We start from the raw sequence: 15,763 nt of genomic DNA, 5'->3' as shown, positions 1-15,763 counted from the left end.
TGCACTGTCCTATTGCCTCTTATTTCTTGTATCTCTCAAGCTGATTTTGTTAGTGGTTTCCAAATCATCACACTCTGATAATCCTAGGAATACAACAAGACAATACAGTTACCAGCAAAGAAAAAAATAACTTGGCAGGCTGTCCGTAAGCAGAATGGAAAAGGGTAGTTGTGAGATTGTCAAAGAGAAATAAGAACTAACAGGCACACCAACTGGGAACACAGAAACATGCTGACTCACTTTTCAGGGCACAGGAATACTTTTAATAAAGGTTTCTGAAACTTGGACCACATTTATCATAATGAAGATAGAGATTCTTACTTAAGTTGATCTCCTAGCATTCTAGGAACTTTCTTTCTATAGCCAGCAAAATACATAATTCTAAGCATCACAGGTTTCTAACTCTTGCTACAGACATTAAGGCTATTTCTCATCAGATGAGCCAGTACATGTTCTGCTGTGACTAAAACCTCCAGGTTAACTCTTTGTTGCTATCACTGTAGACCTAACGCAGAACTGCACAATTAATTTTATGGTAGCAATAGCTGTACTAAACCATGTTGGGGTTTGTTTGGAGAGGTTGAATTTCAGTGGCTCTGGAATTTTGATTTGGCTTCAGGGCAACAACAATTCAATGTTTGTTTTAAATACTTTGGTTATTAAGACAAGGAAACATAGTTACTGCTTTTTCCTCAAGTACAATTGCTTTTTCCAGGATTATTATTACTATCTTCTGCATGCTGGTGCTCATGACAGCTGACGTAGCTCCAGGACCTCTGAGCTCAGCCTCAGCTCTTCTTGTACAATAAAAACTGTCCACTCTTCGACAGGCCCATGGTTACAGTTCTAAACTATCCCTTTTATCACCTGTAAACCCACTTTTTAAAATACACAGATCTAGACAGGTCAGTATACACTTCTGGACTCTGCTCACTATGACAAATGCACTGACCAGTATGCATTACTCCTCAACAAAGGCTACAGACAACCTGAAGGATTTAAGAAAAATTGAAGATTCTAGATATTCCCTGAATCCTACAGTAATATGAGGGTCTCTTGAAATCCTCTTTTTTCTATATCCATAATTATATAAAAGAATATCTATCTATAAGGGAAATGATTATGACAAAGAACAAGAGAGACTCCTGAGCAAAGGTAGAGGGGACAGCAGGGGTTGGCATCCTTAACCTCTAAAACAAAGGATTCCTTCTTAACTTTCATAACACTTCTTTTGATCTATTGCCTGTTAACAATTGCTTGGCAGCTTCATATGGCAACACAAAAGCTACCCAGAATTACCTATAAAGCATGAGCTAGACTCATGCTTATTTAACAAATGTAGCAACTTTGAAAATTATTAGTATTTACAAGTCTGAGTGGAACTGCCTCAAAGCTTTGTGGTAAATCATAGCATGGACAGGATAGAAAGATGCAGGGATCTGATGTGAAAACACAACCACTTTAGTTAGTCGAAGCACTAGAACTGCATGTGTTTGCGAGCAAAGAAAATAGCCTACATATCTCACACTTTGAGAAGCACTGAAAGTTGAGGCTGAACTCTGTCAAGCCATCCAAAGGAGACTTTGCAATCCATTACCTCCAGGATGGAACTATTAGCTACAAGCAGCAAGGCAGCAGACCAAACCTGTGTTTTCACAGTTCTCCTCATCACTGTTGTCGGAGCAGTCATCTTCCCCATCACAGCGCCAGGACAAACGGACACAGCGGCCTGATTTACAGCGGAACTGGTCAGCTGTACACATAGATGTAGCTGAGGGGTCAAAAAAAAAAAAAAAAAAAAGAAAAAAGAAAAAAGTCAGATGAGCAAGAATGATCAGAAGAGCCTAGTTTCAATAACATTCCCCCACACACTCGTGCATTCAGCAGAAATGGAACATTCCCATTAGTCCCCGGCACTCACTGCAGTTCCTCTCATCAGACTGGTCGTCGCAGTCAGAGTCTCCATCGCACCGCCAGCCGGCATTAATGCACAAGCCACTGTTGCACATGAACTCCCCAGAGCGACATGGCTGGTGAGATGCTGCAGGGATATTAAAAAACACTGAGTGAATTCAGACCAATGGAACATCCAAGAAATCTCTTAATGCCACACTTTCCCGCTACTATTGCGGAACTCAGTCCTGACTAGACCCCTCCTGGAAACTGCTTTAATTCTTGCGTACAGAAATGTGCTGACTATGCAGTGATTCCTGTCACTACTCTCAGTTTCCTGAATTTAAAATAATAAAAGAGACAGCTTGTGTGTGATCAATTAGATGGCTGTTTTTCCAGCCAACTCAAAATCCATTTAGGTTCGCAAGTCAAATGTTTGGACCCATGCATCACTCTGCACTAACTTACAGCAGTCAGATTCATCAGACCAGTCCCCACAGTCATCGTCGCCATCACAGTGGTAGATGTCCAAGATGCAGCGCCCATATGCACACTGGAATTCCTCCAAGCTGCAGGTGGCAGCTGGAACATCTGATGCTAACAAAGGAATCAAACAAAATATGCCTAAGGTAACAGGGCACAATCCAGTTTAGATGCAACCTTTCTCAATCTAATAACAAGACTAGCAAGTATTCAGTGGAAAAGTGTTGGAAATTGCTAGTTCTTGCTGCCTATCTCTGCATGACCTGTATTACTCAGAGGACCATCAGTGCTGTTTGTGCTTCACTGAGGAGTGGTTTAAAGCTATACCAAAGGCAACTGTGCAGTCAACACCCTATTAAAAAATAAAAATGAAAAAAAAAAAAAAGGAAGAAAGTGATGAAGATCTATGAGTGTCACCTTCTCTCTTGTGCTCAAGATACTGTCCTAGTGCACTCTGCAAAGAATTTTAATTGTTATTAAATCTCCAAAAAACAGACACAGAAACAGAAATAAAAACAAAACTATCATTTTGAGTAGCTCTTAATATAGAGGCACATCAGAACAAAAGGTTAAAGTATGGCACAATTCCTTCAAAATTGTAACAAAAATATGCGCCTGAAGACCAAAGGAAGCAGGAAGCAACTGAGTGCCCACTTCTGCACCTGACCTTTCTTCACTCCCTTCGCTCTCAAGCCATCACTCAAACAAACTATGTTTCATCAGTAAGGAGCACTGGCATACCCCAGGCAGAGCCCAATAAACCTAGTCAAGGATTTTCCCACTGTTCTCTGTTCAGCAGCATACAGTGTGGGAAGTGATGAAAAATACGAGTCCCACACAACGGAATCTGTCTCTTCTCCTACTGTCCAGAGAAATGAACTGCATGTTTCAGACACGTGACCCTTTCAACTGAGGAGCTCCAAAAACAGATCTATTAAATAAAAGGGAAAACAAAGAATGGCAATCTGGGACAGGAACTATGCCTGTAGGCATGCAGTAAGAGCTCCAGTTCAGCCAGTATCCAGTGGCTGGGTACTGAAATGTGTGTTAACCTGCTTCTTACCAAGGAAATCTGAAAGAAGTGTTTGGGCTTCTCTGAGGAGAAAGTGAAGCCAGTGATGTAAATTCTCATGTACTGTGATTAAATTATATGACTCTCCTACTCCCCAGTACTCTCCAGAAAAATAAATAAATAAATAAATAAATAAATAGGAAAAAAAAAGAAAAAAAAAAAACAGCTTTGTCCTACATTGTTTTAGATGAATAATGAGCAGCATTGGACATAAGAAAAAGATGACAGCCATGCTGAGGAAGATAAGATAAAAGGAGGTAGCCAAACAAAGCTTCTTAGTGAAGTTCCATACCTAAAATGCCTTACAGAAAAAACTGTCATCTACAATTTGAGAGGCATTCCAGCTCAGAGGAGCAGGGGCACCAATTCAGGTTGCCTGTAAACCTCCATAGCAGGCAAGGTTGAAAAATCTCCCCTCGCTCCCCCAGGGCATACTGTGGCCTGTGGGGAAGCAATAGGCAAAGGAGGAAGAAAAGAGAGGGGAAAAGCGAGGAAGAGAAGCTGCCTTCCTCTTAGAGCCCTTTCCCAGCTTAGAAATGTTTGCAACCCCTGGTTTGCTGCCAACTCTCATTATCTAGAGAGATAAAAGACAACTCCTCCATGCACCCACTCCCCCTGCCCTTCAGGAGCTGGCAGCCCTGATCCCTCCTCCCAGAGCTTTTTGAAGTTTCCTGCTATCTAGAACAAATTCTGCAAAATGCCTTTGAGAGCACGGTGGGGGAAGGGACCACTGAAACTTTCACAGACGTTAACTGTGCTCAGAGACACAGCAAAGAGGGAGTGGGGGTCAGGAAGGGACATAATAGACTCTTGTCCCATTTACTACAAGGCTATGATGGTGGAAAACAAAACAAAAAAAAAAAAAGACAACCGTTGTTGGCTCTCACACCCCCATCTCTCTCCATTCCCATCAGTCAAATCAGTTTCTAGCTAGCTCGTTTACCATCCCTTATCAGACAATGTCCTGCATAAAGCACCTGAATGGTGAGGAGCTGGTTTTGCAGGTAGCCCTTGCAGCATGCCAGTTAGCAGCATGAAGTCCTTGAAGATATTATCAGTGGGCAGAGTCCCCTGAGAAATTCTGGGCAGGATTCAGACAAGAGGATAAAGAAGGCAATTGTTTTCTCCCTTTTCCCCTTGCCCTTTATCTCCTGTAGTCTTATATACAGCTATACTCACTACATCATAAGCCCCTTGCTCTGATCAAGGTCACATAGCCATGGGAAGCAACAGAGAAGTAGCCAGGAACAGATCAAGTATTTCTGTGAGATAACACAAGAGACACACCATCCTCTCGTGCCCTCTGGGGTAGACAAGAGAAGGCAGCATAGCTACCGGTACAGGTAGAACTGACTTGTTTCTGATCTCTGCTGCAGGAAACGTGTCAAATCTCAAGACAAGAGCAGGTCCAATGGGTTATTTCCTATCGTTACAAAGCAAGAAGAGCACTTACGGCAATTCTCTTCATCCGAACCATCTTTGCAGTCTGTGTCACCATCACAGAACCAGTGCTCAGCTATGCAGCTGCCATCGCTGCAACGAAATTCCTTCTCTGAGCATTTCCTCATGTCTGCAGAGAAAGCAATACAAAAGAAAAATCTTTGACTTTTCTTAGAATGCTCAGGAAAAACCACACCAGAGTCCTGATGCTCCTAGGGCACCAGCAAACATGACTGCTCATTAAATCACACATTTTCACGTCATGCAGTACCTGGACAAAACCACTAGTGCTCATTTAATAGACAAAGAGTAGTGGATTCAAACGGAATCCATGGGATTTCACAATGGCATGTCAAGGAATAACAAGTCACAAATGATTTTCGCCTGGCAAATTAGCCACAGCCTGAGATCCCAAGCAGCCAGTCAGGGAAAAAATATCACACAAACTTTGCTCAGATGAGCCAGCCGCAAGCCCTTGACGTGCTAAGGGGATCTTAAAACTGCACAGGTGGGAGTCTGTGCAATGCCTTTTTAAGCACCAGCAGGGCATTCATCATATTGGCAGCACCACTACTCACCACACTGCTCATCACTGTTGTCTCCACAATCGTTGTCACCATCACAGTGCCACAGGCTGCGGATGCAGTACCCATTCTGACACGAGAACTCATCTTCCTCACATTCTCGTGGTGCTGCCAGGGCACAATATAGAATAAGGTGAAGGTAAGGCACAAAGATTTATCTAGTAGAAAAACAAATGTATAGCATATCGTAAATAGAGCAACATCCTCCCTCAAGAATACTGCCATGTTGGAGAGGTTTTTTTTCCTTTTCCCTATCAACACCAGGATGGCCACTGAATGTCTCTCTCCCACTCCAACTGCATGTTGACAGTACAGCAAGCTCTAAAACCTGAGAACAAGGGCTGGAGAAAGGAGCAGAGTGAGTCATCCACCATGTGCTGGTATTTTTGCACAGCTCCAAGTCAAGTTCAAGTGATCCTTTTTGGCAATGCATGCCTCCTTAAAAATTTAAAAATTAATAAGACTTAACCAGAACAAATGTAGAGTCTTGCAACTGAAGGGGAATAACCATATTCATCAATACAGGTTAGGGGATGCCCTGCTGGAGATGAGCTCTGTGGAGAAGGAGAAGGATCTGGGGGTCCTGGTGGACAACAGGTTGGCCATGAGCCAGCAGTGTGACTGGTGGTCAAGAAAGCCAGTGATATCCGGGGTACATTAAAAAGAGTGTGATCAGCGGGTCAAAGGAGGTGATCCCTCTCTACTCTTGGTGAGACCACATTTGTAATAATATGCCAGTTCTGGACTGTCCAGTTCACAAAAGACAGGGATCTACTAGGAGACCAGCAGAGGGTCATAAAAGGACTGGAATATCTCCCACGTGAGGAAAGGCTGGGTGACCTGGGTCTGTTCAGCCTGGGGAAAAGATGACCAAGAAGGAATCTCATAAATGTTTATAAATATCTAAAGGGAGATGGGAAGCAGATGGATGAGGCCAGGCTCTTCTTGGTGGTGCGTAGTGATAGGACAAGGAGCAGTGGCCTAAAACTTGAACATAGGAAGTTCCATACTAACTAGAAGGGTGATGGAGCACTGGAATAGGTTGACAGAGAGGTTGTGGAGTCTCCTGTGGAGATATTCAAGACTCATCTGGATGCCTACTTGTGCAATCTATTGTAGGGTACCTGCTTTAGCTAGGAGGCTGGACTCAATGATCTCTTGAGGTCCCTTCCAATTCCTGAATTTCTGATATTCTGTGGCTATCATGATCTGGCAAACATTTAACGGTGGAATTCAGCTCCACCTTTTTTTTCCCACAATGTCAAAGTTATCTACACAGGAAAGGTGAAAGAGAAAATTCACTGAAAAGCGGAAGAGAAAATTTAAACTTCTTCTAAACTCTCCAGCATTTGCAGCCTCACTCTACTCTGTCTGCCAATCTTCCACAAAAGCTTGTCTGCAGGCCAGCGAGGAAAGAAAAAGGGACTGCAGAATTAGTACCTGAGGACTTTAATCCATCATAAATCTTCCTACAGTTAAGTGCTAGTCTGGACAACTCCCTAGGACTCTCTTATTCAGAAAACCAACTCCTTTCATTAGTCTCCAGATCTTTTGATCACACCCTTCTCTACTTAAATATACAGGCATTCCAACTTTTTATGAAAAAATAGAAGACCGAAAGGATCCAGAACCACATATCTTTTCTTTCATGAAAAATGGATCAGGAAACTAAGCTTAATCCAGCCATTCAGAACATCACACAGAATAGATGTTAAAACCCTGAACTCTGCTTTCCAGTCCTCTGCCCAGATAGCAAAGACCAGGGGTATACTGATTAAAAAGTGAATTAATTAGCACACAAGTATTGCATAAATACTTAAAAAGACAGTTTACAGCCAAGAGAATTATTTTTAATTTTCTTGAGATATGATTGAGTCACTCTGGAGTACCACACACACAACTGTTGTAGAATTCAAGAGCTGCCGGGTGATGCTTATCAAGCAGCTGCAATCAACCAGACAGCACAAAATACTGCTCCTAGCTGCAGCCTGATGTCAGCTCCAGCAACCAGTGCAGTTTCAAAGAAGCTGATCAAGTGCTATGCAAGACGTTAGTTCCCCAGCACACGCTGCCAAGTACAGACTGGATGATCTGTTTCAGTGAAGGTAAGCTGCATCCCTGAACACCTTTTGCCAACAGAAGCCAGCCACAAATAACAAAACATAAAAGTGTAAAAGGAGGGGGCTAAGGTCCAAGGGCTCAGGCAAAATTCCCTCTGTTTTAATAAGCTGTAGAAGCAAAACAGCAGTGCTCACGGCTAGCAGCATGCCATGGCAGCTCTTCTGAAGACTGCACCTTGCAGGCAGCAGACAAGCCAGCTTTCAGGGTAACTGCTGTCCACGCAGGCATCATCCCTACAGCACCTTTCTCTCTCCTCAGGGAACTCGGTTTGAAGGGAGAAGATGCTGGGGACAAGGACAGCAGAAAAGCAAGCACAGCAGAAAAGTCAGACAGTGGAACCTGAGGCCACAGGAAGTTAGCCAGACAAGCAGTTCAGTTGGTATTTGGCAGAGGTTAGGCATTTCCATGAAGAGGGGAGGACACGAAGCACTCAGCTCAGGGAACTACTTCATGCGACATTAACTAGCAAGGCTGTGGGGCATAAACTGTTCTGCAGCTGGCTGGAGAAGCATCCCCTCCCCCAGGACACACATCTGAACAGTGAGCCAAGTGCCAACACAGGAGGGCTTACTGACATCAGGAACACCTCTGTCAGAGGAAGGATGTCGCTTATTGCAAGCCAAGGGTTTGCCTCAGCGGATAAACTCTTAGAATTCCACAATAAAAAGGGCTAGCTTTCCCCAGCCACGGCAAGTAGGCACTGCACCCACCCTTTCCACTTAGAGAGATGACTTACGGCAGTCCTGTTCATCAGAATCATCCTCACAGTCATTGTCTCCATCGCAGACCCACGACCGGCGGATGCACTTCCCATTGTCACAGTGGAAGTCCAAGGGGGAGCAAGTGGGCAGCACTGCAACAGCAGAAAAACACTTCAGTATGAAGCTGCAGTCAACTTCCTTCCTGAAAGTTCCTTCATCCTAGTGGAGGAAGGCTACATCTTTTATAAACAAAATACATGAATTTTTGAGTCATGAGGAAGAGCTGTGCCTCAGATGGTGGGCCAGGGTAAGTTTGCAGCCTGTCAGTCTTTCCTCCCCAGAGAAACACTGACCTTTCCACAATAGAGGAGCTGTCATTACTCCCCACTGAGTTTATTTTTTCTCTTTCATCCTTAAGCCCGCTATCGTCCTCTTATGGCACGTTTTTATAACAAGGAAAATTACAGTATCAACATTTTTCTGTATGCTTCACAATGCAGTTCACCCAGTTTCAATCACACAGTTAGTTCTTTAGGGTAAGAACCATGAGAAGCAGTGGTTTTGGGAACAGGGTTTTGCAAGGTGCATGAAAAACACATAAAATGCATGTTTCAGCTTGGAGGATCTGCCAGCAATTTAGTATAAAGAACCTGCAAGGAAAAGCAGGAATCCAGGACATATTCACTGTACCTCTGCTATGGGCAATAGAATTCAAATCCTGCTAGACATCTCCAGAAGGGACCAAGAAAGAGGGAGTGTGGGACACTTTCCTACACAGGATTCTGGTGGCAATGGAGTGGAACCACAAATCCACAGCATTTAACGAGGCCTGGAGCCACAAAGATGAAATTCAAGAGGGAGCAGCATCAGCCCTGTCCTTCCCCCACAGATGAGAGGAACACTCAACTCCAGGGAAGTTCATGCTTTTAAGTGCTGCCAGCTGTGGTAAGGAAGGGGCTGCACAAGACTGTTCCTGACAGGTGTGTTCTCCAAAGAGCAAGGTTAGCTCAGTGACATGAAGGGGAACACAGGCAGTGCCTGAAACCCTTTCATCCCAGCCCAGCCTGCCGACAGCATCTCCCATCTGTCACCAGGAGGGCCAGCCCTTGCCTGCTATGCTTCTGCTTCCACTGCCAATGCTATCCTGGAGGTGGGAGCACAAAGGGGGATGGGAGGGTTAAAAGAAGACTGTGAAGAAAGCAACCACACACACAAAGAGGAGGATTGGATAAGGAGCACAAATAGTCATGTTTTCAGCTTTTCCAGCTTCCTTAACCCTCCATTTCCATTCACCACAGGATTGCTGCCAACGTCCTGTGAAAGCAGTATGGATTACACTACGTAGAATCATTCACAGCTCTGCTCTTTATAGCATGCCCTCCAACATTTCATACCAATCGTCTGTCCTAAAAGTCTCTCACCCTAAGAATACACCAGAGCAGTTAAATTCAGACCTGCTGTAACAGACACCTCTTTTTGTAACCACAAAAGCGGATCATCTTTTCAGTCACTCCTGTAACAGGGCAGGCATAGGCATCCCTGTAACTGACAGAACATCATTGCAGATGTCACCACAGATGACGCTGAAGCTTGTGTTGAATGGCAAAATACAGAATTTGACACGAGTCCTTGCAAAAATGTTTATTATCTCAAGGATGCCTTGCGTAGGTATATATGTCCAGATAACACCACGCCAGCTTCAGGCCTTGGAGAGGTATGAAGGAAAGGGAAGCATACAAATCTGTATCATCACCCCATATCTCCAGCAGTACCCTGGCCTTCCAGTAGCTGACCCATTTCTTTACTCTTCATGCTGCTGCATTAAAGCAAAGGGGCATCCCCTTCATTCTCATGGGGGACAGAATGGGAAAACATCCCTAAATTCTACTTCCAGACAAAACCAAGACAAAGTTTTAGATTCAGAAGATCAGTCCCACAGATCAGCCCTCCCTCCTTCCAGGACAGATCCCATACTTTGCACGCTGAAGCAAACCTTCCCTGGCCTCAGCTGCCATTTCAGGACTAAGACCATCCCCCCAGCATATGCTTTTCTGTCTGCTCTCCCCAGTCCCAGCGTGACTAATCACCAAAGGACTGCACAGGAGCCGCCTGGAAGGGAATTTGCATGCTGACTCTCCAGGGGAGAATTCTTCAGGCTCGCAGAGGGTTAGGCCATTAGCACTGGTTCAGAGCTGATACCATTATCCCATTGAACTGCTGCATCCCTTCATGAGGTAACGACACAAAATGAAATTCCACCCCTACAGGGAGCAGTTCAGCCAATTTCATACTCCCCCTAAATATAAAAATTGAGCTTCAAGCACAGAGGAGGGGGTGCATGAGCAGGGGAAAGAGAGCAAAACACATACAAAGGAGGACCTAATTCCCACCCCAGCAGACAGCAAGTGTGTGCCAGCCCAGACAGCACCAGGGGGGAGATAAATCCCCTTCTACAGGAGCTCTCCTATAAAGGAGGAAGAAAAAAAAATCCCAAAACTACTTAAGACAAAAAGCAGAAAAACAAAAAAACAACCCTAATGAACAAAGGCTGATGTTTCATAAAGCTTAGGAACTGCCAATGGGATCAGGACAGGGATCCATGTAAATTTGTAACCTGAATCTAATCATGTTCAGAAACAGATGCTTCAAAGGAAAATGCAGGAGATTCCAGGAGCAGCTTTCAGGCAAGGGCAGCCTCTCCCTAACCTCTTTTCCCAGCCCTGCCCCTCCCAGCCCACAATCCCTTCTCCCCATTATAAAGCAAACTGTCTTCAAAGAAACATTCCTGCTTGTTCTACACACGTCAGCTTCAGTTTCACTGTACAGCTCTTTGTTCTGGGACTACTATTATTCAGCCTTTATGCTGATCATTTATTTCTTTGTACTTTGATGGAATTGAGTTTTATTCCTATGAAGTGAAAGCTGAGGGCATAGTATTAGCTCAGAGCTAACGTTTAGTGCTGTTGTAAATATATCCAGACAAGATGTTTGGAAATACAAAGTTAAGAGAAAATTCAAAAGTTAAGACGTCACACTTGGGAAACACATAGTATTTGACATTCAAACAGCCTCCACTGTATTTTTCTCTGACATGATAGAATAGCTATACAATATGGTAAGCATATTTCACAGCCTTGACTAATTTTAAAAGCCATACTTCCATGTTCTTCCTCTCTCAGTCAGAAGAAGAATACATGGCCACATAAACAAAACATTAAGGACTTCTCTCGGCAGAGAGGGAGCAAGACCTCTCTGGACAAACTGGATTAGCAGTTAGAAGACTGGAAAAAGAACATTGGTATTTTCTCCTCAGATTTGATTGTTATTATTGCATGACTGTGGGATAGTTCTGGCCCCACTTCTATCAGTGGTAAAATTAAGGATATTTATTTTGTTTATTACTTCCTAGGAAAGCTGCAAGGCTTTCATAGGCACGATTTCCCCGATGAGAAAATAATCATTGCACTAACATGTTTTCACCACTGCTCAGAGCAGAATTAAATAACACAATGGTAAACACAGTAACACCTCACTACTCCACTTCCCCACTTGATTCCAGTTTCATCTCTCCACATCTGTGCAAATCAGCTGCAGTTTTCTTAAAAAGAGATGTGCAAAGGCAAATCCTAGGATAGAGCTGGAGACAGAAAAATGCCCAGAAAGATGGGAACTAATCTGCTTTCCTAGGCAGAAGGAACAAGCACGAGGAAGGGAAGCTTGTGGGAAGAGCAAAGCGAGCCAGTGACAGCCCAAGACAGCACATCTGTCGACCGACAGTGAGCAACACAAAAAGGCCTTTGAACTTCCAACCATTTCCCTGAGCTCATCCCTCTGCATGGTCACACTGGACATCATCCAAGGCTTCGGCAAAGCTAGGTCTATCGTAGGGCTGCTGTTCCTCCCCCTCTCCCAACTCCTATTACACAGGGCACTCTTTTATGGCCAAGCTGAAGGAGAGGGGGAGGGCAGGGGGAAAGGGAGGTTTATAAGGTGAAACGCAGACTGAATCACGTCTCGCTGTCCTTTGAACACTTTATCCCCACTGCCTGCAGTGACCAGATTGCTTTGTATCCAAGGACAGCAAGTGACTGGTGCCCTAATCTGGGTCACAGCAGTTTGAACAATACTGTTTGATTAGACTATCTCTTCGTCACGTGAAGAATGAGGAGTTAATTCAGAAACAAATATAAATTACAAAGTTTTCATACCACCTACAGCTTGAGCCCCACGTGTGTATACACAACATCCACAAACACACGTGCACACAGAGATCTGTTTGCTGTGCTCTGCAGCACAGCAGGCCTTAGGTCCACAAAGAAGAATAAAGGCTGCTAGTAAGCTCCCAGGAAAGAAGGGGAGACACTACATTCCACCAGCCACATTTTGTAGAATAACAGAAAATGTTTTCAACGGCACTGCTGAACTGTACGTAAGCACTTCGCTGGTCAAAAAAAAAAAAAAGGAAAGAAAGAAAAACTGTACCAGCACCCAACCTTCCACAGCCTTTCAATCAAAAGCTCTGTGTCCGAAGTGGCACTGCATTAATTGTGATGGTTTATGAAGGGAGCCTATATATACTAAGCCCAGTAAAATGATAAAGCATGGAGCAAACTTTACTCACAAGAAAGACTCGCTGTGGAAATGTTATCTTTTCAAGAGAAACCATGAACTGAGTTCCTAAGTAGCCAAACTAGAAGTTCAGAAGCAAAGCTTTGCCTGGGCTCTTGTGTATGAGCTCAAAAAGAAGCAAAGCTTTGCCTGGGCTCTTGTGTATGAGCTCAAAACTGGTAATTATGGGGAAAGCATTATGGAAAAGCTTCCAGTAATTTCAGTAAAAGAACTGCAAGATTTTTATCCTCACAACACTGTTAAACAGAGATAATGGAGGACTGATAAGCATAGTCGTTATACAGTTTCTGGCAGCAATGAGACCATCTCCTGGATTTGAATGTGTTGTTGCTCAAAAGGAATTATGTAAAACTCCCAAATGAGATAGGAACAGCAGGCCACTCTCAGTTAAGCTTTAAGGTAAATTCTTCTTCAGGACCTTTAAATGAAATAGTGCTGTTCAACAGAGCATGCAGCTAAGCAAGGAAGTCTGCATCCCAAGGAACTACGCATTTACAAGCTAAGGAGAATTTCTGAAAATTCTAAATTCTGTTGCAGGATGTTGGGGGATTTGGGTTATTTCTTATGAGAAACAGAACTATTTATCAATCCTCGGGCCAAGTTTACTCAGTTGTCCTTTCACCCCTGCCACAGGAAGCAAGACTCATTCACACCACACTGAACTTCAAAGTGCATGTAGAAGGGCAGAATGAAAACCATCCCCCTGCTTGCATGCAGCTTTCGTTAGGGACAGTCCAAAGTAGTCTCTGTTGGCACAAGGCAAGCAGGCAGCTGAGCTACTCCGGGCATGTGTAGCAAAGACTTCCAATCCAGACACTGTCAGTAAGCCAGAGAGCTGACACCAGAAAAAGTCTATGAAGCTGGCATGACAGCTGGGACATTGCTTATTACTATTATTACTACAGAATTTTGGCCTGTAAACATGATCCTGAGCAGGAAGTCAACATGTCATGGAATAATTGGCTCTCACCACTGCAGGGCTTCAGATTTGTAAGAAGACAGTTCCTATCATAGTCAGGTAAGCAAAGGCAGGCCTCTACCAAGAATTACAGGAAAACACCTGTGAGAGCCAGGCAACCAATACAGGACAACAATTCAAGCTAAAAATACTTACAGGAAAATCAGTCAGCCTGGGGTGTATAGAAGGGGGAAAACCTACTGCAAATGACTTCCAAAAGCATCAGTTTACTCTACAGTTTGTAAAATAACATTAAGAAAAAAAAACAAAAACAAAAAACCAAGCCAGAGAATTTATATCGAAACTGAAAAATCTCTCTCAAAAGAAAGAAACAGTCCCTGCCTCTACTCCTGTTTTTCATAGGTGCAGAATTCTCACTGCCGAGTCTTAATATCCTGCTTTCTTAACACACAACTTGTTTCAAGTTACCTCTTACTTGAAATTATAGATTATCAGTTCCAGGCTAGATAATTGCTTCACTACAGAGCATTTAGTAAAGTCTGATCACCTACTTAAACATATAAAGGGTCTATAGACACTGATCCAAAACTGAATCTCAGCTTGATACTTTTTGCGTTTTCCATTACCCTGGGTTTCACTCTCCTGCTTTATTAGGAGTACAGCTGTCCAAAGTCTTCCCACTCTCACCTTAATTTTTCAATAAAGTTGACAAAACTTCTTGTTTCATCTGCATATAGTGTACATATCAGCTGATATACTTAAGGACAAACAGATATTAAAACAAGCATGGTCACAACCTAATTTTTCTGAAAAGTTTGGACAGCTACAGCAACACTTCTAAGACTAGCCTGGAAGAAACCAGAGGAAATGTAGGATTCCTTGCAATCATTTGTTGGTTCTTTTATCAGAGACACTTACTTGATGATATTCTAGCTCCCGTCTTTACCACTCAGAGTTCTACTTCCACATGATGCTGAAAAACAATCATGACGGTTTGAGCATCTCAGACCAGTTCACTCAAGTGTGCACACACTTTGGCTCATGAGTCAGAACAAACCACTAGGCTCATCTCAGCATGAAGACTATTCCATGGTTTGTGAGAAACCTCACTGATTTCTTAGCTAAGCCTTTAAAATCAGGTTGTAGGATGACCTCATCAGGACAATCTGTAACTTCAAACCTGTAGCTCAACATTTATGTCAGGAAATTAACACTTAGTAAAAGTCAATAAATAGAAAATAAATCAAGTTCAAAATAGATGTTGCTGAAAACTTCACTCCAACCATAAACAGTGCACACAAATCATACATTTTCTTTCCTTGCTGGCCGTGTACGAACTGATCATTCTCATATACTGTGTAGAACTATCAGTGCTGATTTGTGAGAAGCTTACATTGGTTTAAAGTTTGATCTGCTGTTCAAAGGCGCTTACAGCTCACCGCATCTCTTGCACTCCTTCTGTCTTCTTTATGTTGGCACAGTCAGTAAACCAATAAAATTGAAACTTAGCCCCACGAAAGGGTATATCTTCCCAAGGTTCCAATAAGCCAAGCAAAACAGAGAAATTTAGCAAGTGATCTTTAGCAAAGAATTTCAGTGCAATAATATCTATGATATATGATTTATCATAGACAACTACCAGGAGCCTATACTGAATAATCAATCTGTCTTACAAGCTAACAATAATATCACATATTTGGAATTATATGGAGCAGCTACTCAAAGCAAAATCCAGAAGACTTAATAGAAAAACTGTTCCCAGGGCCTTCCCATTGCAATCTTGCACTTGTGCACTGAAGCCCTGCATTTACACTTTCTATAGAGTCCTTAACCCCATTGCTTAACTTATCAGATTGCTTTTTAAAAATGTTTGAAATTTCAGAATCAGTGTTTTGTGGTAAGAAGATCCACATCTAAAGTA

The 15,763-nt window shown here is 43.1% G+C and overlaps 1 protein-coding gene across 1 annotated transcript in view; it reads right to left on the bottom strand.

Moving 5' to 3' along the window:
- The window catches only part of LRP4 (LDL receptor related protein 4), a 79,675-nt gene that overhangs the window by 23,819 nt on the left and 40,093 nt on the right, over window positions 1-15,763 (bottom strand). The window contains exons 3-8 of the mRNA XM_085224710.1: window positions 8,330-8,446; window positions 5,467-5,580; window positions 4,902-5,018; window positions 2,362-2,490; window positions 1,922-2,041; window positions 1,646-1,771 (exon numbers count right to left, since the gene is read on the bottom strand). Of these exons, the coding sequence (XP_085080836.1) occupies window positions 1,646-1,771; window positions 1,922-2,041; window positions 2,362-2,490; window positions 4,902-5,018; window positions 5,467-5,580; window positions 8,330-8,446 (723 nt within the window). The remainder of the gene's footprint in view (window positions 1-1,645; window positions 1,772-1,921; window positions 2,042-2,361; window positions 2,491-4,901; window positions 5,019-5,466; window positions 5,581-8,329; window positions 8,447-15,763) is intronic.

This window comes from Meleagris gallopavo, chromosome 5 (genome assembly GCF_905368555.1).
Source record: "Meleagris gallopavo chromosome 5, MGAL_WU_HG_1.1, whole genome shotgun sequence".
NCBI lineage: Eukaryota > Metazoa > Chordata > Aves > Galliformes > Phasianidae > Meleagris > Meleagris gallopavo.
Note: the sequence above shows the minus strand (reverse complement) of the source record. Positions and strands in the feature narration are given on the sequence as shown.